Raw genomic sequence first — 25,995 nt, forward strand, 5'->3', positions numbered from 1 at the left:
CAAACCAGACGAATGTACTGCCCTTGAAACAATTTCAAAATCATACATACGGATTTCCTGACAGCACTTCTGGAGAGCAATACTCAATTGTCCCACAAAAAGTATAGAACATTTTGCCAGGTTCCAGATAAGCAGCTGAGCCAAAGTCTATTAGCTTGATAGTGAAATCTTCAGCAATTATGATGTTCTCATCTTTTATGTCTCTGTGAAGAATGCTCCTGCAGCGAAGATAGTTCACTGCAGATACGAGCTGATGTACAAATAGGATGAGATCAGAATGGCACCCATTCCAGATAATACACTTATTCACTATTCGTAGCCAAAGAAATAATTACACGTCCTGCTTAAAATCTTATTAGCTTTTTGCCTTGAAAAAGGCATGTTATTAAGAGAATATACAAATTCATATTTAATTTTAATCCTGCTTCTGTAGTGATTATAATTCAAAATGTCACTACAGGTAGTCCTTGATTTACAACTATTCATTTAATGACCGTTCAAAGTTGCGACGGCACTGAAAAATGGACTTATGACTGGTCCTTGCACTTACGACTGTCATGGCCACCCCATGGTCATGTGATCAAAATTCAGGTGCTTGGCAACCAGCATGTATTTACGACAGTTGTAGCATCCAGGGGGTCACAGGATAGCCATCTGCAACCTTCCCAGGGTGCTTCCAACAAGCAGTCAATGGGAGAATCCAGATTTGCTTATTGACCACATGCTTCACTTAACAACTATGGTGATTCGCTTAACAACCGTGGCAAAAAAGGTAATAAAATCAGACACAACTCACTTAACAACCACATCGCTTAGCGATGGAAGTTCCAGTCCCAATTGTGGTTGTAAGTTGAGGACTACCTGTACTGTTTTATATATTACTCAAAGCATTTTTTCAGTGTCTTTATTTTGTTCCCTAAAATGTTCATTAAAACAATTCCATGAGGAAGATGAGCACTGTAGTGCCTCTTCTATTTATCTGAGACCATATAAACAGACCATATTCAAAGTTCTGTAACTTTGGCTATACACTCAATCATTTACAGTGAGGCAAAAAAGTATTTAGTTAGCCACCAATTGTGCAAGTTCTCCCACTTAAAAAGATGAGAGAGGCCTGTAATTTTCATCATAGGTATACCTCAACTATGAGAGACAAAATGGGGGAAAAAATCCAGAAAATCACATTGTCTGATTTTTAAAGAATTTATTTTCAAATCATGGTGGAAAATAAGTATTTGGTCAATATCAAAAGTTCATCTCAATACTTTGTTATATATCCTTTGTTGGCAATGACAGAGGTCAAATGTTTTCTCTAAGTCTTCACAAGGTTTTCACACACTGTTGCTGGTATTTTGGCCCATTCCTCCATGCAGATCTCCTCTAGAGCAGTGATGTTTTGGGGCTGTCGCTGGGCAACACGGACTTTCAACTCCCTCCAAAGGTTTTCCATGGGGTTGAGATCTGGAGACTGGCTAGGCCACTCCAGGACCTTGAAATGCTTCTTACGAAGCCACTCCTTCGTTGCCCGGGCGGTGTGTTTGGGATCATTGTCATGCTGAAAGACCCAGCCACGTTTCATCTTCAATGCCCTTGCTGATGGAAGGTGTTCACTCAAAATCTCACGATACATGGCCCCATTCATTCTTTCCTTTACACGGATCAGTCATCCTGGTCCCTTTGCAGAAAAACAGCCCCAAAGCATGATGTTTCCACTCCCATGCTTCACAGTAGGTATGGTTTCTTTGGATGCAACTCAGCATTCTCTCTCCTCCAAACACGACGAGTTGAGGTTAGACCAAAACGTTCTACTTTGGTTTCATCTGACCATATGACATTCTCCCAATCCTCTTCTGGATCATCCAAATGCTCTCTAGCAAACTTCAGACGGGCCCAGACATGTACTGGCTTAAGCAGGGGGACACGTCTGGCACTGCAGGATTTGAGTCCCTGGCAGCGTAGTGTGTTACTGATGGTAGCCTTTGTTACTTTGGTCCCAGCTCTCTGCAGGTCATTCACTAGGTCCCCCCGTGTGGTTCTGGGATTTTTGCTCACCGTTCTTGTGATCATTTTGACCCCACAGGGTGAGATCTTGCGTGGAGCCCCAGATCGAGGGAGATTATCAGTGGTCTTATATGTCTTCCATTTTCTAATTATTGCTCCCACAGTTGATTTCTTCACACCCAGCTGCTTGCCTATTGCAGATTCAGTCTTCCCAGCCTGGTGCAGGTCTACAATTTTGTTTCTGGTGTCCTTCAACAGCTCTTTGGTCTTGGCCATAGTGGAGTTTGGAGTGTGACTGTTTGAGGTTGTGGACAGGTGTCTTTTATACTGATAACAAGGTCAAACAGGTGCCATTACTACAGGTAACGAGTGGAGGACAGAGGAGCCTCTTAAAGAAGTACTTACAGTTCTGTGAGAGCCAGACATCTTGCTTGTTTGTAGGTGACCAAATACTTGTTTTCCACCATGATTTGCAAATAAATTCTTTAAAAATCAGACAATGTGATTTTCTGGATTTCTTTTCTCATTTTGTCTCTCATAGTTGAGGTATACCTATGATGAAAATTACAGGCCTCTCTCATCTTTTTAAGTGGGAGAACTTGCACAATTGGTGGCTGACTAAATACTTTTTTGCCCCACTGTAGTAGTAGTAGTATTATTATTATTATTATTATTATTTGTTTTTATCCCACCTTTTTTATATATATTTTGGTCAACTTAAGACAGTGAACATACCTAATATTCCTGCCTCCTATTTTCTTCACAACAACAACCCTGTGAGGTGGGTCGGGATGAGAGAGAGTGACTAGCCCAAAGTCACCCAGCCGGCTTTTGTGCCTAAGGGAGGCCTAGAACTCTTGGTTTCTGGGCCAGCTCTTTAACCACTACACCAAACTGGCTCTCTCTTCCCCAGTATTAAATATTTTAAGATAGATACTGTAATCCATAAATACAGACCTCATTATATTTGTTCTGCCCATAGGCAGAAAAACATTAAGCGAGAGCAATTACTGCCTCTGGTTTTGGCCTAGAAAACCTTAGGTCTAAATGCAAGCAAGAATAGGAAATAGCATTTTTGCTTAGTTCTACCTATGGCAAAAAGTACCCAACAGAAATCAATTCTTTACCCAAGAGAGAGACTACTGGGTCCTAGATAAAGAGGTTGTAGCAAATGAATAACAAGGTGAGTAGTAACAAATATCTTCTCAAGCTATATTTGGGGGAAAAAAAAAAAAAAGCTTCAATCCCACCCCCATTTATATACGTCTCTTGATCTTTCATCTAATCTCTCTCTTTTCCTTGTTTGTCAGTATGACACCTAGATTATAATCTGTCTGTCAACAGCATTATAGATAACTAAGGTACAAAATTACAGATTTCCTAGATAAGATTTTTATTCTAATGTTACTACCATTTTTTACATGATTCATTCAACAATACTATATTTAAGCATAGCACCTTAGCTCAGATATATTCCTGATTCCCAAAAAACACACTATAATATTTATAGAAAAACTCACTGTAGGATGATGACATAGTAGAAACTTTTTGTTGTTGTTCAAATTTGATATGCAAATATATTTAGTGTTCATATTAAGCACTGATCCCTTTTAGTTTTCCTTGAATAAGGTTACAAGTCAGAGCAAATATAGAATATATTTTGGGATACAGAGCAAAAAACACATATGCAAGAAATAACATCACAATACTATTACAAATTTTGTGATGTTGCTTTATAGAGTAAAATATCACAGATACCCCAGATCAAGACTAGGACTGTAACAAGGGAAGAGGAAGCTTAACCCCTTTGCCTCTACCTCAGTTTAGATTCAAACCTGCAATTGTACCTGGATAACTTTTTTCATCCTTTTATCAGCTCTTACTGCAGATTTCACTTAAACTAAATCTCACCTGTCGGAATATGTAACTTGCCAAAGGCTCATCCAAATCAGGTTGATTATCAATGAATGTGAAGAGATCTAGACCAGTCCCATGCTTCTCCATCACTAGCTGAAAGAACTGCTGGTTTTCAAATATATCTAGCACCTAGTATCAAAGAATGTAGTATGAACAATTTTCAAAAGAACTCCATAAATTTTGTATCCCACTGGACCCTTCTCACTTCAAAAGGAATAAACAAGCCACTTTTATTAATTTTCTGGATTTACTTATTATATTTATTTATATATTGGTCTGATACCTTGCTGTATTCAATAAACCTTCAGCAGCTTACAATGAATACAATAAAATGACAATTTAAATAATTACACAGAATGCCAATGTAAGTGATAATAAGAGAGTGAAATAATAGAAGTGGCATAAGAAACTAAGTTGCAAGATCATGAAAATGCTCTCTAGAATAATTCAGTTTTTAATAGCTTCCTAAAGTCAATAAGGAAAGGGCTACAGTAGCTTTATTACCAATGTGAGGCTGACAGAGAGAAGTGTGCCTAGTCTTGGTTCTCCTTACCTCCCAGGAGTGTGGAATCACTAGCAGCTCTGCCCTAGAAGATCTGATAGGTCAAGCCAAACTAGTTGGAAGAAGTCAGTCTTGTAGAGTGAAGCCATGAAAGGCTTTACAGGTCAATACCAGCACCAAATTATACTCGGAAACTTACTGATAATCAGTGCAAGGCCCACAAAATTGGTGTTATATGTACCCAATTTCAGGAGTAGATAAGTATATGGGTCACTGGATGCTGGACCAGTTGTATTTCTGAATATTCTTCAAAGGCAGCCCCACGTAAAGCATTTTGCAATATAATCTAACTGAGTGGTAATGAGGGCATGAATCATTGTAGCTAGGTTGCCTTGCACCAGGTAGGTGCACTAGCCATGGCCTCCACCTGCTGTTCTCCCTTACAGCCCAGGGTGGCAATGGAAAGTTGGATGTCATCACATATTGATGATACCACACCCTGAATCATCAGATAACTTCACCTAGTTGCTCCATATAGATGTTAAAAAGTATGGGAGAGAGGGCTGAGCCCTGCAGTACTACATATCAGAGCCCATTGGGCCAAACCCTCCCCCCCCACCATTGATTGAAACCACCCACTAATGAAAGAGCAGAACCACTGCAGAATCATGCCTCCAATCCTAACCCCAGAAGGTGGTCCAGTAGGGTATCATCTTACAATTATATTATAACTTATAGCGCAAGGGAGGGCAACATTTTGGTGGTTAACATTAAACCTTCACATTTTGGCTGAGGGCAGGTGCCAAGCAGGCTAGGGTGTATCAGACATATGGATAGGAGTTTTTTCCATTGATCTGGAAAGGAATATTATGAGCTTATTCTAGGGCATTCTAGGCTTGTTCTAACAGTATAATTTTCAAATATTTCCATCTCAAAATTATGGGAGAGTGCAACTCTATGCCTTATGCTGCCTACTCCTAGAGAAATAAGTTCAGACATTTCCATCTTACATTTTAGAACTACTATAAAATGACCAACCTTAGTAGTCACAGATTAAAGCCTAGTGAGAAGATAAGCCAAATCAAGAACAAATAACAGAAGTGATGGTAGATCCAATACTTGAGTTTCCATGTATGGCAATTTGCTGTACTCTAACAGTATCTTCCATTAAGACCAAACAAAGTGGTTTCAGGTACACTGGTACAAACATAAAAGGGGCTTAATTCCTGAAAATATATTTTATATATCTGCTTAAAGGAGCTTAATTCCTGAAAATATATTTTATATATCTGCTTAAGGGGTCTACTATACCTTGATAATATTGGGATGCTGAAGTTTTCTCAGAATAGCAATCTCCTGAGTAATTGTCCCTAGCTCAGGATCTTCTACCCAGCAGTAGTCTAATACCCTTCCTTTCCAAATGAACTTCACTACAACCTGTGAATGATAAAATGCAAAGGAATAATGAGACAAAATTAGGATGGGGGGGTAGGAAGAAGCTTAATTTACTGTTTTTTAATCTATATCTATTAATGTAAGAATAAAGCAGTTTTTTAAAAATATTTTATGTTTAAGCTGCACAATGGCGTGGGAAGGGCACTCGTACATTCATTTCTTCTTCCTCCCAATGATTTAGTGACTTAACAGAAATCAGTCAACTGAATTTGACTTGCTTTTGTTAAAAAGATAAACAATAGTAGGCATTTATTTACTGTAGGCATGAGTAGGCATTTACTATTTCATGTTTCCACTTCACAATTTAGACACATTGAATATTTAGGTTTAAATCAGCGTTTCCCAATCTTGGCAACTTCCTGATGTGTAGCCTTCAGTACCCAGAATTCCCTAGCCAACATGGCCATTGCTGAGAATTCTGGGAGTTGAACATACATACATTACCAACGTTGGGAAACACTGGTTTAAATCAATGTAAGATTCATCACCTGAGATTCTGCAAACACTGCAGCTTATAAAGGTTAGCTTAACAGTTCTAGCATTCAATAAGGACATTATTAAACTCACTGGTCCAAATACTAATGCCATAACTCCCAATATTTGTGCTTCCTCTTTAGCCCAAATTTAGTGGATGTGCTATACCATATACTATTCTTAGAGCCTAGGAACCATAATTGATATTTGTACTTTGGACACTTTAGACAAGTATAAGAAAAGTGAAGATGCCACATATTTCTAAAGGTCTACCCTTCTGAATATTTCCCAATATTGCTCAACTTTCTTTTCAAGGTAAAATATTGCTTTAATAAATACAATTATTTCTACTTTAAAAACAACAACAACTGCTGTTTGTTCAAATTGCAAAAGTTTTCTGTTCTTTTAATTTCATTTTGGATTTTGGTTTTATTGGTTTCCAATGCCCACAGATACACTGCTTTAGTCAGACAGCATTTTTTTTTCATTTTTCTTTTTAATGAGCCTGCAATGGGAGCTTTTCAGGCTATCTGTGGCACAAGCTTATTTTGCAAATAACAGGCTCAAAGTGATTCTAATCCAGGACATTATTTGAAAGAGAACAAAAAATTAATCAGTTCTGCTCATTCAAATCTGCAGTTTATGGGGGAAAAACTTTTCTTCTACAAGTAGCACTGTGAAATTGCTACTTAAAGCATATCTTTGGAACATCTTGCCCCCGGAGGTGAGACAGGCCCCCTCACTCCAGGCCTTTCGGAGGGATTTGAAGACCTGGCTCTGCCATCTGGCCTGGGGCGGGGAGGGAGGATATCAGAAATGGGGTTGGCTGGCCCCTTAGCGGCCTGGTGTGGCCCCTATCAGCCTCTTGGATTTTTTAGCCTTTTTATCTTTGTAATGTTTGGTTTTTATAACTTTTAATTGTATTTCTGATTTTAGTTTGTTGTAAGCCGCCCAGAGTCCCCCATTGTGGGGAGATGGGCGGGGACAAGTCTATTAAATAAAAAATAAAATAAATATCTGTATACAACTACCAGAATCAAATGCCATAATTATCAGATTATCCCATGTGCAGATTATCTCAGAATGTATCTGGTTGATCACTGTATAACAAAAATTGCTGGGCTAATTAGGCCTTGGATCCGATTAATATGGCTCCCAAAGTTCATCACTGGAATCAGATTCGCAACACTGGCTGATGAAGACAGTTATCTTTTTTAGAATGAAGAAAAGTAATGCCTCTGAGCACACAGTCTAAGAATTTCTTTCCATGAAGCTCTCAGTCATTTCATACATAAAGCTTCTTCTACCTTCTACCCCAAAAGTCCTTCAATAGAATGGACTAATTAAAAAAGAAAGGGCTTTTTACTGTTGCTATTATTAAACAATTTGGAATCATAAATCTCTTGCTCTACTCTAAAGTAGATGAGATTTATCCACCATTACTTAACTCCTAAGAAGAAGGAAAATACTGTCTTCCATCCTAGAGAACTTTTCAATCAGAACAGGTCAAATTACTTGTCTGCCTGTTTGCTAATGCTGTGAAGAAAACCAAAACAACAGAGGATACTATTTCTTCTTTCTACAGACAAAATACAGATAGCCTTCGCTTACTGACCACTTGTTCAGTGATTGCTCAAAGTTACGATGGTGCTGAAAAAATAACTTTACGACCAATTTACAATAATTTATGACCTTTGCAGCATCCCTCAGTCATGTGATCGCCATTACAGGCAATATGCATTGTCTTGTGTCTGATCTGTTGTTTTTCTTTTTTTGCCCCCTTGCAGAGCAGGGATTGGAGAAGAGGTTAGAAGAGAGTAAGCAGGCACACAATGACAAATACACATTGAAAGCAATGTGCTAGTGCTGGCAGCCGCGAGCATGCTCAGTAAACAGCCGGTGTATTCCCCATTGTGTGCCTGCTTACTCTCTTCTAATCTCTTCATCTCCAGTCTCTCCACTTTTTCTTCCCCCCCCCACACCCCGTCTCTCACAGAGTGGAAAGATCTCTAGGGGGATGATATTCCAAAACTGAGGCAGTGCCTTCCACCCAGGGACCCACCTCCTGGGCCAGGTGGCTGGGCTTCCTCATGGCCTCTTCGCAATCCCCTCCTTTCAAACTTTTCCTCTCATCACAGCAGCCACCACCACAAGGGCTCCATCCCTCCCCGCCAAAAAGGGGAAAGCTAGCTGGAGTCCTGAGCCGGCACAACCTAAGTCGGCCAGCCAACCTGCCCACAGGCGCTTTCTTTTTGCAAGCATGCTGGGTGGAGACTCCAGCTGTGCACAACTTGGAATGTCAAATGGGGTTAGGAAGGTGTCTCTTTGGGTCCCGGGCCAGCTGGGAGGACATGCGCAGAAGCTGACAGGCATATTTCCAAGGCAGATGTCCAGCCTCTCCCATGGCCAAGCAGGAGTAAAGAAAAGAAGGGCCCCACTAAGCAATTTCTGTGGGCAATCTCTCTTCTGCCCGCCCCCCATCACAGAGCAGAGAGATTGGAGATAAAGGGATTAGAAGAGAGTAAAAAGGCATACAATGGGGAATACACCAGGGAATACAAGTCAGACACAGGACAACACATACTGACTGTAATGGCGATCACATGACTGAGGGATGCTGCAAAGGTTGTAAATGGTCATAAATTGGTCATAAAGCTATTTTTTCAGCACCTTCATAACGTCGAACGGTCACTGAATGAATGGTCAGTAAGCAAGGACTAACTGTATTCATCCAGAGAAAAAAGTAAGGTATTACTTAATAATGCACAGCACACATAAAATAACATAAAGCATAATGACAAGCAGCTAATACTAATATGACTACTAATTTTAAGTATTTGATTTTACCTCTTTATGATCCATTTTACTCTTTGCTGTCCAGACAAACCCAAAAGCTCCTTTCCCAATGAAAGTGACAGTATCGTATTTCTTTCCATAGCCTCCCTCACAAGCTTTCAGTCTTTCTAATTCTTCAGCTCTCCGTGAATTCTCAAATAAGGGTGTAGTTTTGATTAACTGCAGCAAAAAATAATTGATGCACATTATAACATTTTAGTGAACAAATTAATGTATATAGCCAAAAGAAGAGGAAAACAAGGAAAGAATGTGGGAAATATATTAAAAACAGGTAAATATTCAATCTGTAGCTGTCCTCAAATTACTCTGTTGATTTCCATTGGGCTATTTCTGTATTTGAAGTTAGTAATTAATTTTGAATAAATTCAATTATTAATCTAAACCCAAAAGGATGAGAATTAGCCAAGGTGGGGCATAAATCTTATAAATAAATAAGGATTGTGGATACTCTTTTAAAACCATCCAAAGATTAACCAAACTTGCTCCAATTTTACCAGATGTACTTGTAACCATGTACCTAGTAATCTTGCAAATTTGGCAGTACCAGTTATTAGTTAAAGTGGAAACATCTTGTATCTGTCAAAATTGCCATCCAATTCTGGCTGTTCTTTTGTAAGGGAGATTTCTTACTAATTGCTCAGAATAGCCAAGAAATGCCTAGAATATCAATGAATGTTCTGAGTGGGGAAAATTATTAGTGTGCTGAGCTCATCTTCTTCTGCCCAGGTAAGAATTATAGGTACATAAATATACATATATTGGGGAAGGATGTGGGGAGAAAGAATTGAAAATGGGAAAAAAATGAATACAATCAATGGATCTTACACAGATAATGGGAAGAGAGCTAATTTTGCATTCAGTAAGGCACCTCTGAGGGTTGCAGCCTTGGGAATCTGATGTGAGACAAAGGATATATAGCATTCCAGGAAGGTTAGATTGTCTGCATCTACTGTGCAGAACAGTGACTTTGCAAATGAACCAAAATATTACATAAATGCCCTGAGTTTCCTATGATTTTTCCTTCCAAAGGGAACTAAATCCACCCCCAAAAAATCAATGCACAGGGAAGTGGAAATACATGATAATATATCTACTGCAGCAGACAACTTTTCTGAAACTTTTCAAAGAAGAAAATTGTGTTGTTATTGTTTTAAAGCAAAATGGTTGGAATTGGTCCTTTGTCAACATCACCAGGGCTGGTGGCCAGATCACATTGTGTTCTATAGCAGTGATGGTGCTACTGCAGCCACTATAACATACCTCGCTTACAGAATGGCTGTCCTCATTTTGCTGAGATACTGAACTGCTAATAATTGCAGCTTGCTTTACTTTTTTCAAACAAATAAATTAATCCTCCCAACAAAATCTTGGGAGCTGAGCCTAATTAGAAGATCTTAACAGTTTAACAGATGTGATAGTTAATTGGATAATCAGTGGATTGAAGGAAGTTAGGCAATCACTGTCACATTAAACAGGGCATATTCCCTAGTTTCCACTGCCATCTGGTGGCCTGAATTTCATCTTTTCAGGTGCTCTTGCTTTGGCCAAAACCCAGAGTGGTCAAAGAAAAAGCACTGCCCTCTTACTGCAGTGCACTCCCCTTCAGATTTATCTTACTTGGAAAGTAGAGGATCCTTATATAACTGCACTTGTTTTATTGCTCACCACAGCACCAGTGGCATACATGTACCTATCATTAGAAGGATATCTGCCTAATCCCGTATATAACAGTTGGGACAGTTTGTTTTTTGCTATCCACAACACAAAAGACTACTTTGCTGGTCAATTCCTTTGTTCACAGACTTGAACATGGCTCATTTTCCATTAGAACAATGAATAGAACAAGAAAAAACTCTTTAAAAAAAGCAAAGAAAAAATTGTTAATACAGGGGCAGGAGATTTTTAGGAGCCATAAACTAAGAATTAGAGAGTGTAAAGGGAGGAGCTAAAATAACTGAGATCCATTCTGGGCAATGCAAGGGAAAGTCTTAGCATTAAAATCCTAGCATCAAATCCTATCATTAAAATGTAGCCCCAAGGTCCCTGCCCTTTCTAGGATATGAGGAAATAATTTCCTATTGATGATTTCATCACACCTAGTTGAGAATAAGGTTTGGGTCAGCAGCTTCATTCCTATTATAGGGTAAACAAGGATTCATTATAATGAACTAGGATTCCCTTTTATTTCCTGCATTATGAGAGTTTTTGGCTAGAAACAATTAAGATGCAGCAAATATTGTATTTGTCACATTTAATTTGCATCATTTGTTAGAAGGCTGGAGCAACTCCCCTATGAGGGTACACTACAGTAGTTTGGATTATTTAGTTTGGAAAAAAAGGAAGAGAAAGGAAAATATAACTGGGTATATAAAATTATGTACAGCACTGATAATGTAGAGAGAGGCCTTTTCTCATTCTTAAAATATCAGAATTCAAAGACATTCATTAAAACTAAATCCATAGAAATTCAGGACCAGTAAAAGGAGATATTTAAATATTTGTTTGTTCCGTGAGATAGACTGGGCTGAAAGAGAATGGCTGGCCTAAATCATTCACTGAATTTTCATGGCTAAGCTTGATCTTGAACTTGCGTTTTTCCCAGTCATAGTTCAAAAACCTTAACCACTACATCATAGTAAAAAAAAAAAAAAATACACTGTGTATAGTTAAACTATGGAATTTGTATCCAGCAGTTGTGGAATTTGTATGGTTTTAAAAGAGTAATGAACAGGTTCATGGAGGATCAAGCTATCAGTCACTATTAATATTAATCGTTTACTACCTATTGAATCATAGGCAGCAAGTTTTAAGTACTAGTTGTTGGGAAGTGGCAGTGGAAGGAGACAATCATCCTTCAGTCTAGTGTTTCCCAAATGCATCCAGTTGTGATACAGAAGGCTGGACTAGATAAGCCTATGGCCTGATCCAACAGGACTCTTATGTTACCATATTCATCTTTGTATTCTCTTAAAGAGGGGCAATTATTCCTTTAAAATTATAGTCCTCTTATATAAAATATGTTAAACACTTAAGAAGGAAAGGGAACATATTGGGTAAGGAATTCTGCAAAATGTTAGGCCCTTTTGATGAATCTAAGCTTTTGCACTGAAAAAAAGTAGGAAATAATTCACATTACAGATAAAAGGATAAAACATAGGCTACAGTCAGTTGACCACGTTAATATCAGTAACACCCTTTCAGTTACTGTTTGCTCACTGGCATTATTGTATCCCAGTAGACCAGTGTTTCTCAACCTCAGCAACTTTAAGATATGTGGACTTCAACTCCCAGAATTCTCCAGCCAGCCAAGTTGCTGAGGTTGAGAAACACTGCAATAAACAATGTCTATGATGTATATAAGAAACAGTATACTTACTTCTGCCAAACTAATGGCTGAGACGTCATCTAGGGTTTGGCAGGAACCGGCCAAGCTAGAAAGAAGTAATTGTGTCTTTGCTGCTGCTTGTTTCTGGCTTTGGAAGAGGTCTCTCATAACCCAAATACAAAAAAGAGCAGCAGGATCATGCAATTCCACACGCTTCACTTCAAAGAGTATGCCTGCAAAATTATTAACCAAGATAAAAATATTAACCAACACATAAAATGAGATTAAGAAAAGAAGTACAACACTTATCCCAGAATGAGATTCTGAAGCCCATAAATATGTTGTGGATTTAAGGTTTTAATATTTCAGCTAAACTCTTTAATTCAGAAATGTATAAACATAACCAATATGGGATAACTTAAGAACAAATTGAACAATGAAAAAAAAAGCTTTATTACTGGCCTTTTTTCACTAGAGGAATATGGAAAATTCCCAGTGGAATTTTAAGTGATGTTTTAATGAAATTCATACTTAATATCATTCTAAAGCTATTAATGTCAGAATACCGTGGCTTTGATCAGCCTTTCTGAATATTGCATCCTCCAGAATTGCTGGGACAGTAACTGCCAGAATTCTCCATCAACGCATGTTGGAGACTACTGGTAGGAAAGGCTGGCTAACTTTCAAAATATCTTGAGATTTGCTTCATCCTGTGAGCCAAGACCTTTGATAACTAACCAGCCCAAAACATTAAAGCTTAATCATAAATGTGTTCAATGAAAAATAAGGCAAGACTGGAATTTTGCCTAAAAGATTAGGCAGATAGCCGAATTCTTCCAAAGGCTTTCTCCAACAACATCCCCCTAGAAATTTAGATTGCCCCCCTAGGATCTTGAGTTTTGAAAAAGCTATAAAGACCTGGCTGTTTTAGCACGCATTGGCACTTGAGATGTTATTTTGTTCCTACTGACAAAAGAAAATGTATAGCTGAATTGTTGTTAACTGTGGTTAGGGTTTTTAGATCATATCTTTTTATGTATTGTTCTTAATCCAACTGCAATATTTGGTAGGCATGGCACTCAGAGTATACTATGATTGGAGTGGTCTATAAGGCAGGAAGCAAGGAATACTACCAACCAAGAGAGATTAGTAAAACCAGATTAACATATAGTTTGGTTAGATAGTGTATTCATACATTTTTCTTTGGCATTCAAGACCCATAACATTCATAATAAATTCCCATTTCCTGTAACTTTCTAAACAATATTTATTAAAAGATCAGAGGGAGAGCAGTAACAACTGCTTCCAACTTACTGAGTCGGGAACCATCTCGGTGGTAGCAATTACCAGAATAGCTGCCTTCCAGTATCTCAGTACTCAAAACAGTTGCTGGAGATAGCACATTTTCTAGTTTTACAGGAGTTGATGTTACCTGTGTCATGTGCTGCTGCTTTAATGTCAAAAAGTCTTCTTGAGACTGAACATTATTTTTAAGATCCCTCAAAGTCTGTGCAGTACTTTCAAATTGTGAAGTACAAAATATAGAGAAATCACTGTCAAAGTACTCAGAAGGTTTATTAGAGAACAAGTTCTTCTGACTGCCTTCTGGAGAGCTACCATTCAACAGAAGCTCCAATTGATCACTTGCAATATTATCTGCCTGGTCCAGGGACTGGACAAAATCTTCTGCATCTAACAAGGGAAGTTTTACTGGTTCAAAGGAAGCAGATGAATCAGATCTCACCTCTTCATTAATCCTCAGGTTCATCAGTCCACAACAAACAGAATTGACCTTACCACCCACTTTCTCACCTCCCATAATTACAGAGGCATCATAAAGTTTTGATGATCCTGCATGTGTAGGAAGACTATTGCTCTGTTTTGCAGGCAGAAAAGCTGAAGAATCATTAGTTGAACTTTCTAAGGAATTATTCTCAAAAGTTAAGTCAATGGTACTACTCAACAGAGTTCTATGTGGAATTTCATGCCTTTGCCTTGGGTTAGATGCTATGTCGTCCATTGGCTCATCCAGAGTTGGAGTTCCAAATGACCCATTCACAGCTTCACAAGGCACATTTTCCTCAAGTTGTAATTCAGCTTTTAATAAACTTTTATCAAATATCTCACTGCCTAGGAGAAAATCTTTCCTTTCCCTACTTATAGTGGAAGGCTGGTACTGCATAATTTCTTGTGGTGAAGTAGAATTGTGTATATCCAAATTGTCATTTTCTTCCTGAATTAGGTCACAAGTACTTCTGGAAAGATGACTATTTAGTTTAGTTCTATCTTCTAATACATTTGATTCTGAATGAAACTGTTTTAGAGAAAATAGTTCATACTGTTGACAGGTGGTAGATTTTCTAGTCTCTTTTTCAATGCCATCTTCATAATGTAGACTCTCAGAAGATAGGGCTTTATTAGTAGCTAGCGCATTATTGTTAGGCATATGGTTTCTGCTGTAAAAAAAAACAAAGATTGTTTTTGTTATGTTTAAGAACACAGCATCTTTCTCACCATGTCCTTCACTTCCCCATAATTTAATTTAGTTTAAATCTTGGTACTCCTTATGTAGAATGCAAGGACAGAGTATAAATGCATTAATAAAACTATTCACATAGCACAATTAAATAAAACAGTGACATTGAAAACAATGCCATGATTGCTAAGACCCAACCAGATTTTGTTAAAAAGGGATCATGTGAAACAAATCTTGTCTCCTTTGATAAAGTAACTACTCTAGTGACAAGAGGAACACTGTTGATGTAATCTACTTTGATTTCAGCAAAGCTTTTGAAAAGATTCTCCATGGTATTCTCATTGACAAGCTGTTAACGTGTAGTTTGGATGGCACTATAGTGAGGTTGGCTAACTGTACTCAGAGTTAGCATTAATAGCTCAACATTGTACTGGAAAGTAGTAACCAATGGGGGTTTGCGAAGATCTGTTTTACGACTAGTATTATTCAACATTTTTATTAATGACTTAGAAGATAGGATTTATGGGTTGATTATCAAATTTGTGGATGACACAAAATTGGGAGATCTGACCAACACCCAGGATGACAGAATGAGATTGCAATATAATCTGGAAAGGTTGCAAGAGTGGGCTGCGACATGCTACATCTGAGAAAGACTTGAATGTGATCATTGACAACTAGCTCAATATGATTCAGCAGTGTGAGGCAGCAGCTAGATGGGTTAAAATATTTTCGACTGCATTAGAAGAAGCATCATATCAGACATAAAGTCATTATTCATCTCTGCTTAGCAAAGGGGAAGCCACACTTGGAGAATAATGTATGATTTAAAAAATAAAAAACCACTGCCCAGGTTCCAGTGACTCTGGAGGTTCAGAGATAAAAACACATGAACAGTAAAATAATACAACAATAAAAACAAAGAAAAGATGGCAAAAGATGGCACAAACCAGACAAGAACCAAAGCAAACCCACATTACACAGAAAGGGGCTTCAGTCATCTTTGACAAAGACCTTGACAAAGCCAGGTCTTCAAGGCTCTCTGAAATACCAGCAGGGTGGGAGCCATCTGGATCTTAGGGGGAACCTCATTCCAGAGGGCAGGCACTATGGCAGAAAAGGCCTGCTTCCAGGATCCCAATAGATCCCAATAGATGACAGTGTTTAATTAAAGGAACCTAGAGAACACCAACCTTGCCAGATTGAATTGGCTGGGCAGATATTAACGGAGATAGTATGCTTTATAGGTAACAACCAACATCTTGAATCACAACTGGATGCAAACTGACAACCAGTATAGCTCATGGAGCAGAGATATTATGTGGGCATACCAAGGCATGCCCACCACTGCCCACATCACTGCATTCTGAACCAATAGAGGCTTCTGGGTGGTCTTCAAGGGCAGCCCTATGTAAGCATGTTGCAGTAGTCAAGCTGCAAGGTAGCCAGGGCATAACTGACTGTCTGAAGGGCTTACCAATCTAGGAGGGCACAACTGGCACACCAGATGAAGCTGTGCAAAGGCCTTCCTGGCCACAGCTGTCACTTGCTCATCAAGAAGGAGCTGTGAGTCCAAAAAGAGCCCCAGACTGTGCACCACTCTTGAATAGGGAAGTGCTACCCCATCCAAAGTTAAAGGTGGAACATCCCTGGATCTGAGTGGCCCAAATATCCACAGCCACTTAGTCTTGGCAGTATTAAGTCAGAGTCAGTTCCTTCCCATCCAAACCTGCATATCCTACAGGCACTGGAACAGAACCTTGATAGCTTCACTTAGCCAGCCCAGGATCAAAAGATGTAATAGGGGGTCATCATCATACTGATGGTACCAAGCCACAAACCAGCAGATGACCTCATCCAGTGGTTTCATGTAGATGTTGAATAGGAGGGGAGAGAGGGTAGAACTCTGCAGTACCCCACAAAGGAGCCTAGAGAGCAATCTCCTCTGCCCCAAACAACACTGACTGAAACTGGCCCCAGAGAAAGGAAGAGAACCACCGTAAAACAATCCCCCCCATTGCCAGCCCATGGAACCGGCTCAGAAGACTGTAGTCAAAGGTATCGAAAGCTGCTGAGAGATCAAAGAGCACAAGGATAAATACACCACCTCTATCCTAGCTCTGCTACAGGCCATCTATAAGCATGACAAAGGCTGCTCAGTACTAAATTCCAACCTGAAACATAATTGAAATGGGTCTAGATCAGGCCTGCACAACATATCACCTCCTACTTTAGGACAGTCCACAGTCTTTTTTTATATTTCTGTTATGTCGTGCTTTTAGCAATGTTATCTCTGCAGTCTTTTCAGATTTCCTTATGATGCCTGTTTTAGCCACAGTTGTTTGTAACTGATTGCTTCTTTAATTTTTTAATTTGATTTTTAAGTACATCCATGTAAAAGTTATTAGCCTTAAGATACACGTAAATCTTAGAAATCAACTGAATTACTTTATGACTGACAAATTAATGTTTCAGTTACCTCCACTAAAAGCTGTTAATAAGAGATTGAAAAGCCATGTAAATGAAATTTCATTTGTGCCAGCAGTTTCACCCAACCTGTTACTGATTCACTGATTTGGATCCCTATTTAGAAGCAAATTTAACTCAAATAAACAGGATGTAGATTAACTACAAAGATGTTTATTTATAATGAAAACTGTACAATCCTGATTCTAAATACATCTATTAAAAAAAGTCCCATTGATTCCTAAGCATACACAAATGTTCAGTTTAGAAAGCAATCAAAATCTATCAACATTGCTGAAACATTTCTGTGCAGAATCTTTCAATCAAAACTCTCTAGCCACTCAACTACTTTTGTGAAGATGGTAGTGTAGAGGTGGGTGTGGAAAAGACCTAAAACATTTTTTCCAGTTGCAGCTGAAGCATTTGTTTCTTTAGATTTATTAACTGGTGGGTGTATATTCCATCCATTGTCCTTTCAAATGGAATAGAGCAACATTAAAGTATTAATCATCAATGTAAAAACACACAGGGAAATCCATTAGTTTAATTAAACCTACAGCATTGTTTATCTAGTTTCTAATGAGGTAAATCAAATTACTGAATCACAGAAGCTAAATTTACATTAAAATCATGGGTAACTGCATAGATTACAGGCCTGAAACCATTAATACTCCAAGAGAATTATGACAAACCTACTTTTAAAGCAACTGTAGGGATAGCAGGGGAGGAACTTAGGAGGAGCTTGGAGGACAATTTAAAGCAGAAAAAAATTGGAAAATAGTTCAGAACTTCCTGTCTAGTTAACATTCTTGGTGCAGGGGTGAGGCCAATTGCTCTAATGTATATATCTGTATATCAGGTGCATTTAGTCTCGTGATTGCATTTAGCAAATTTTTATTCAAATGATTTGAAGTGAAGTATATGGTGCTGCTCTGTCCAAGTGAAATACAACATGAGAGGTTTTAACAAATTGCCACGTACTTCAAAATAGTTTCTCCACACATGAAAAAAAACCTATCCATTCACTGGTGCAGATGCCTCTGGGATAGAAGGAATAGAGAAGGCAAATTACCTTTCCTCTTCAGCTGGACTTCTTTTCTGGTAGTTCTGCTTCATCTCTCTGGCTGTAATGATGAGCTGGCACCTTACAATTTTGTCCTTTTCTAAATTACATTTGATCTTGGCAGGATCTTTATCTTGTGGTTTAGTTCTACCTTTTAAAATACATGGCTCTGAAACTATTTTGGACAATGTGTTTCACACTGCAAAAAAGTGGTGGGTTTTATCATCAGTCTCAGTGCACCCTCCACCGTGTATTCTCAGAAAGCTAGACTTCATTATGGGCTTGTAACCTTGCTACTAGATATACAGTTTTTCCTGTATAATTAAAGTCACTACCTACACTATTTAAAGAGACTGAAACTTCCACTCCCTCCATCCCATGATATAACATCAGTGGCAAGAGTAAAACAGTCTCATGCATATAAAACCTACCTATTTAGTGACATAGATACCTCTGAGGGAGACAGTAGAGCACAGGACACATTTCCCAGACTTTCCAGCTGGGTTTCCTTCTTAGCTGGGAGCAATGCTCCATCCCTCCCTAATTCCTGTTGTTCCTTCAGATCCTTCAAAGCCATGTCTCCAACAAAGAATGAGCTGGTGACTGTATCAAAAGAAAACAGTGTGGGCAACAATCCTTTCAGCAAGATATGCCCTGAGAGCCTCTAATGCCACTTTACAAATGAAATATGGCTACATGGCTCTTCATAGCATTTTTATACTGCACTGAAGATGCCGTTTTTTGAAGAAAGATGCATGATTATTACTTTGCAAATTTGGCAGGTATCCATAACATCTACATTTCTAACATTGATGCAACCGTAAAATACCTACATTATAATTAGCTAGTTACAGATGTGTCCTTTTAATTGAAAAACTACAGTCAGGTCCAGAAATATTGGGACATCGACACAATTCTAACATCTTTGGCTCTATACACCACCACAATGGATTTGGAATGAAACACACACAATGTGCGTTAACTGCAGACTGTCAGCTTTAATTTGAGGGTATATACATCCAACTCAGGTGAACGGTGTAGGAATTACAGCAGTTTGAATATGTGCCTCCCACTTGGTAAGGGACCAAAAGTAATGGGACAATTGGCTTCTCAGCTGTTCCATGGCCAGGTGTGTGATATCCCCTCAGTACCCCAATTACAATGTGCAGATAAAAGGCCCAGAGTTCATTTCAAGTGTGCTATTTGCATGTGGAATCTCTTGCTGTCAACTCTCAAGATGAGATCCAAAGAGCTGTCACTATCAGTGAAGCAAGCCATCATTAGGCTGAAGAAACAAAACAAACCCATCAGAGAGATAGCAAGAACATTAGGCGTGGCCAAAACAACTGTTTGGAACATTCTGAAAAAGAAGGAACGCACCAGTGAGCTTAGCAACACCAAAAGACCCGGGAGACAACGGAAAACAACTGTGGTGGATGACCAAAGAATTCATTCCCTGGTGAAGAAAACACCCTTCACAACAGTTGGCCTGATCAAGAACACTCTCCAGGAGGTAGGTGTATGTGTGTCAAAGTCAACAATCAAAAGAAGACTTCACCAGAGTGAATACAGAGGGTTCACCACAAGATGTAAACCATTGGTGAGCCTCAAAAACAGGAAGGCCAGATTAGAGTTTGCCAAATGACATCTAAAAAAGCCTTCACAGTTCTGGAACAACATCCTATGGACAGATGAGACCAAGATCAACTTGTACCAGAGTGATGGGAAGAGAAGAGTATGGAGAAGGAAAGGAACTGCTCATGATCCTAAGCATACCACTTCATCAGTGAAGCATGGTGGTGGTAGTGTCATGGCGTGGGCATGTATGGCTGCTAATGGAACTGGTTCTCTTGTATTTATTGATGATGTGACTGCTGACAAAAGTAGCAGGATGAATTCTGCAGTGTTTCGGGCAATATTATCTGCTCACATTCAGCCAAATGCTGCAGAACTCATTGGACGGCGCTTCACAGTACAGATGGACAATGACCCAAAGCATACTGCAAAAGCAACCAAAGAGTTTTTGAAGGGACAGAAGTGGAGTGTTATGCAATGGCCAAGTCAATCACCTGACCTGAATCCCATTGAGCATGCATTTCACTTGCTGAAGACAAAACTGAAGGGAAAATGCCCCAAGAACAAGCAGGAACTGAAGACAGTTGCAGTAGAGGCCTGGCAGAGCATCACCAGGGATGAAACCCAGCGTCTGGTGATGTCTATGCATTCCAGACTTCAGGCTGTGATTGACTGCAACAGATTTGCAACCAAGTATTAAAAAGGGAAAGTTTGATGTATGATTATTATTCTGTCCCATTACTTTTGGTCCCTTAACAAGTGGAAGGCACATATGCAAACTGCTGTAATTCCTACACCGTTCACCTGAGTTGGATGTACATACCCTCAAATTAAAGCTGACAGTCTGCAGTTAACGCACATTGTGTGTGTTTCATTCCAAATCCATTGTGGTGGTGTATAGAGCCAAAGATGTTAGAATTGTGTCGATGTCCCAATATTTCTGGACCTGACTGTATATATAATAGTAAATCCAAGGGAAAAAATGAAAAATCCATTAATTAATAAGGGCAAGGAATTCTATGATTGTCATTGAGTCAATGAGAATAGGAAATGCTGCTGAAAATAAATTAATGGGTGGGAAATGCAAATTACTGCAGATCTATAAAAAAAACTAGCATGGATGTCTTTGAAGGTTTCCTTGGGAGAAGTTGCTTGCCTGGTGAATTTTACATTTTTTAATACAGTCCTTCTTTCTTTGCTTTCTTTCCCTTCCCAGTACATCTAGCTTTTCCTCCTTTTCCTTCTCTAGCTTAGATTTTTTCTCTTTTTTTGTTGTTATAGCTGGAAAAGGGAGAATGAAGTTTGTTAGTGACAGTGACAGTTGTTTATGTTTGTTAATATATTCAAATGGAAGAAATCATTTAATTTTATAAGTGGATGCTTAATTTTGATATGCATCAGTAACTATTAACTATTATTAATATTTTTGTTCCTGCCTTGCCTTTTGGAATGTGGATTTTGGAAGGTATATATGCACAATATATGCACATGTTTTAGGGAATGGAAAATGCAAGACTGGTTTCAGCAGGAATTCTTAACTCTAGATCAATCAAGTAGGGAAGTTGAGAATTGCACAAGATTTTTGTGTTTCATTTTTTCCCCATCTAGTCTTCCTTTTTTGGCAGAACTGTCTAAAATTCATGGCCATTTTCCTTTCAGGGTAAATATGGTAGTTTTGTAAATTGATATCACTGTTAAAACTGAGATAAAATGTACTTATTGAAGCACAATAAGACAATATTTTAGTATGGATTTTTATATTTATTTTATTACTTTAATTTACATGCCAGTCCGTTTTCAGAAACTCTGAGTGGCTTACGTTATTAATATATTGATTAAAAACAAAAATCAATAAAATAATAATGAATCAATCAATCCAATGCACCATATTTGGAGGAAGCTTGATGTTACTTGTTCCCAAATGCCTTTCTGAAGACATCTGTTTTTACAGTTCTCTAAATGTATAGTAAGGGATGTGATCTGGAAATTCAAGGGTAAGAATGAACAATGACAATAAATTAAAAGCAATCTTTCCAGATAAATTAGCACATGCAAACTATTTTAATTGGGACAGAAAGTGAAGGCTCCCTTGAAAAAGTACTAATATAATAAACTATATCTATTTTCTGGGCTCTTTTTTAAAACAATCTGAACAGTATACAATTATTTTGAATCTATTAACAACAAGAAAGCAAACTAATTTTATCCTCATTTAGGAAGACCACCAAGAATTACCGAAAAAAAAAAGAAAAGAAAACCAGAGTTGAACACAAAGCTGAACATTACATATTTATAGTGCTGAATACTTGTATTTATAATGCAATTTAAATTTGAAAAGGAAGTTTGAAAGCTATTCATGGCATGCATTCCAATTGGTTAAATAATTTCCCAAGAAAATCTTATTTTTTAAGCCCAATAAGGTAGATATGCATGTTGCCTAAAACCTAAATAAAGATTCTTGGAGAAAATATAGGTTTAGAAATATTGTAGCTATGTGGTAGTTGAGCTGATTTATATTTGTTTACATTACAGCTAAAACTCTGACAACCAGTAAATGTAAAAGCAGCATTACTTTGTGTTAACTTTTTCTAATTAAGTCAATATATACAATTCCTAGAATTGTGGCCAGGCTGACTGGGAATTCTATGAGTAACACTTCTGCAGGATAGGAAGTGGGGGAAGGCTACTTTACAGTATATTTACAGTGATTCTGGATTCTGGATAAAAAACTATACTTCACATTCTGCCACAATTTATTGCCACTTTAAATACTGATTGTTAAAGTTGCAACAGCAATTAAATTAACACTATATTGGGACTAAAAGGGATGAATTCCCAGTATTCATGACAGGGGAGGGAAAAGGAGGATTAGTTTATCACTACTCTCAAATGAACATCTATATTCTAACAGGATGACAGCTTCTCCCTCATAGGTCTCTGCAATCTGGTCCCATTGGGGATGTGAATTTAAATAATCTCCTTCTTTGTAATCTATGTAATGATGCTGAACCAGATATTTTCCTTCACAATTGTCTTTTAATGCAGCTAGAGCTCACTGATAAGCACCTGCACTATATACACTATATACCCAAAGATATACTCTGATTCTAATAGTGATGCCAGTTTCCAGTATCAAGGGTGCAATTACAAGTCAGTCTCCATATGAAAAATTTATTTTTCTAAACAGATATGCCTCAGAGAAGTAAAAATAAAAACTAGGAGACTGAATTCAGGTTGATTCATATTTAGATTAGGTGCCCTGAAATCAATAGAACTTAGCCATGACTAACTTAAATCCCATTGCTTTTAATTGATATGTTCTGAATACAATATGTCAACATGACATGATTATAAAATCAAATGCCCATCACAACCTGTTAAAAACAAAACATTACTTTGGGTATCCAATGTTATCCCTTTGGATAAAATTTACCTTTCCTGATAGCACAGCCATCCCTCTGCATTCCTTCAAAATTATCAGAGGAATTCATGTTTTCTGCATTCACACAACTTTCTCTAGATTGTGAGAGTTGCAAAGAGGAATCAGTCTTATCCATGTTCTTGTAAAAACCGGGAATCAAGAATGTGATATTCTACAATAGAAAATGAGAAATTATAAAATTCATTCCTTTCCCCTTATTGTGTGGCAATTAATAGTAACTGATTCTTGAATTAAAAAGATGTACATAAAGAGACAATGCTATTGTGAAATGTAGCTTGCTGCTGGAAACTTAAAAGTGAAGTTTTCCCATCCTTTGGCTGAAATAAATGAAATATTTCTTGTAATTTAATTAACAGTATCCCAGTACCAAGATCAGTCTTTCCTAATCCTGAACTCCCAGATCTTGTCTGCCTATAGCTCTCATCATCTCTGGCCATGGTTGTAATAAAAAATTTAAGTACTCAAGAATGTGAAAGGCTGTTCTAAATTAAAGACCTGTCCAAATCCCAAACAGCACTAATCAGCTTTCCCAATTTGGTGGCCCTCAAATGGATTGGACTCTAATCACTAGAAATTCCAAACAGCATGGGATTGGGCAATGGATAACTTGAAAGACTGGAAATCTGGTGATTGAAGCTGAATGCATTTTTGAGAAAGAATGTCATTCTAGGAAAGACTGGACTGTACAAATTCTTGTTATGTAGAAGGCTACAGTAAGATTTTTACCTTGCCTAATAGTTCTTTCTTCTCATAACCAAATAGCATTAGGGAAAACGTATTGTTAATTCCATAAATTGTGCCATCTGCCTGAATGGTTACCAGTCCACTGATAGTGGTGAACACCCAGATGGTAGCACAGAAGCAACCATCTCTTGGTAAAGATGTGCTATTTTCCAAAGCTTCAGCATCCATGGCTGGTAGAGGGTCATCTGATACTGAGATAACTTCATCAACAGGGAGATTTACTTTCAGTTTCAAGCTGAGAGGGAATGTTGTTCCTTCCCTTGCTCGGCCAACAGATCTCTGAATTTTGATACTCTGAAAGAAGAAAGCTATAATCACATAATAATGCAAATCTAAGCTACTAAAATTTTCACTGACAGAGACTAGAAAATCAAGAGTAAAAGTTTCAAATTACTATCATATAGTTAGTTAACCATAAGCATCATTCTACGTAAAAATCTATTATTCATTCAGCATTTAAGACAACAATTGTCTGTAATAAGCTTAATGATACCTTTGGAATTTTTTTCCCAGGTGCAGGAAGTTGGATAGAAGGAATCAAATCTTTTATGTAGTGACCAACCACATCTTCTGATGATGAATATCCATGAAGGTGAGCAAAAAGGGGGTCACAAGACGTAATCTCTCCCTTAATATGACAGTTTAACATAATTTGTATTATAAATGCTAGGCATTCAGTTCTAAAGCATTGATTTTATAACAGTATTAAAGTGGCCAAAATACACACATAATGGGCAATAATAATAATGTTGGCTGTTGACTCAGGGAACAGAGCCTAGGAAAAACAGAGCCTAGAAGGCAGACGAACTTCCACACTGATTCTGTATCCTGCAGTGTCTAATTTTTTTATAGTAATTTTACTTAAAATATTTATATTATGCCTTTCTATAAGAGGGCAACAATAACATTTAAAGAAAAAAGACTCATTCACTTCCATGAATCACAGGCTATTCTTTGCAACCTCTTCACATCAAAAAACATCAAGATAGCCTTATAGCTATCAAATCATTTATTTAAAGAATTCCAGTTCTACTGTATTATTTCAAGAACAATGTTGTTTGTGTACAATTACAAAACAACCAAGCAGCATTCATGTTTCTTTTCATTGGTAAAGTTGGCTAACATGAGGTTTGACATCCATGTTAACAAGCATGTTTCTGTAATTCCCACACAATTTACATTTTTTTGCTGGTTTACTCACATTACTTTTGAAGAAAACAGAAGCAGAGAGTCTTTCCACAGGCTCCAAAACAACAACACAGTACTGACTGCAATGGGTTTTAATTTTTCTTGTCCATATAGAGACAGGGATCTTTTCATTATTTTGGGAAATAACATCTACCTATTGATAAAATACACTGTTAAACTTCTAAATTGCAAATTTAGATAGACAGCCTGGAAACAATGTCTTTTAGAATATTTCTATACTTCATCCTTTTTTAATGATAATGAATTGATATTTGAATTTTCATTAATTATATCAAAATTACTTTAACAGGTTTTATCAAAACAGTTTTATCTCCAGATGATTCCATCATAATTAAATTCATATACAGAATTTTGCCATGATTATCCAAGAGTTTCAGATGCTTGATTTATGAAATTTGTATTCTGTAGATGATTTAAGACATAACCTGCAAGGAATTTTATCATAATTTTGCATATTTGCATAGCGTTTTTTGAATATTTTAAGTTAAAG

At 37.7% G+C, this 25,995-nt stretch overlaps 1 protein-coding gene across 1 annotated transcript in view; it reads right to left on the reverse strand.

The window, feature by feature from the left end:
- The window catches only part of PASK (PAS domain containing serine/threonine kinase), a 37,221-nt gene that overhangs the window by 6,359 nt on the left and 4,867 nt on the right, over positions 1–25,995 (reverse strand). Inside the window, exons 5-15 of the mRNA XM_025166237.2 lie at positions 25,498–25,638; positions 24,790–24,924; positions 24,279–24,590; positions 23,544–23,703; positions 18,967–19,138; positions 13,845–14,986; positions 12,582–12,763; positions 9,197–9,364; positions 5,732–5,857; positions 3,913–4,047; positions 51–250 (exon numbers count right to left, since the gene is read on the reverse strand). Coding sequence (XP_025022005.1) covers positions 51–250; positions 3,913–4,047; positions 5,732–5,857; positions 9,197–9,364; positions 12,582–12,763; positions 13,845–14,986; positions 18,967–19,138; positions 23,544–23,703; positions 24,279–24,590; positions 24,790–24,924; positions 25,498–25,638 — 2,873 coding nt within the window. The remainder of the gene's footprint in view (positions 1–50; positions 251–3,912; positions 4,048–5,731; positions 5,858–9,196; positions 9,365–12,581; positions 12,764–13,844; positions 14,987–18,966; positions 19,139–23,543; positions 23,704–24,278; positions 24,591–24,789; positions 24,925–25,497; positions 25,639–25,995) is intronic.

The sequence above is a fragment of the Python bivittatus genome, unplaced genomic scaffold, assembly GCF_059951505.1.
Source record: "Python bivittatus isolate LINGU-HERP-01145 unplaced genomic scaffold, Pbiv_v1 ctg000980_np1212, whole genome shotgun sequence".
NCBI classification, from domain to species: Eukaryota; Metazoa; Chordata; class Lepidosauria; order Squamata; family Pythonidae; genus Python; species Python bivittatus.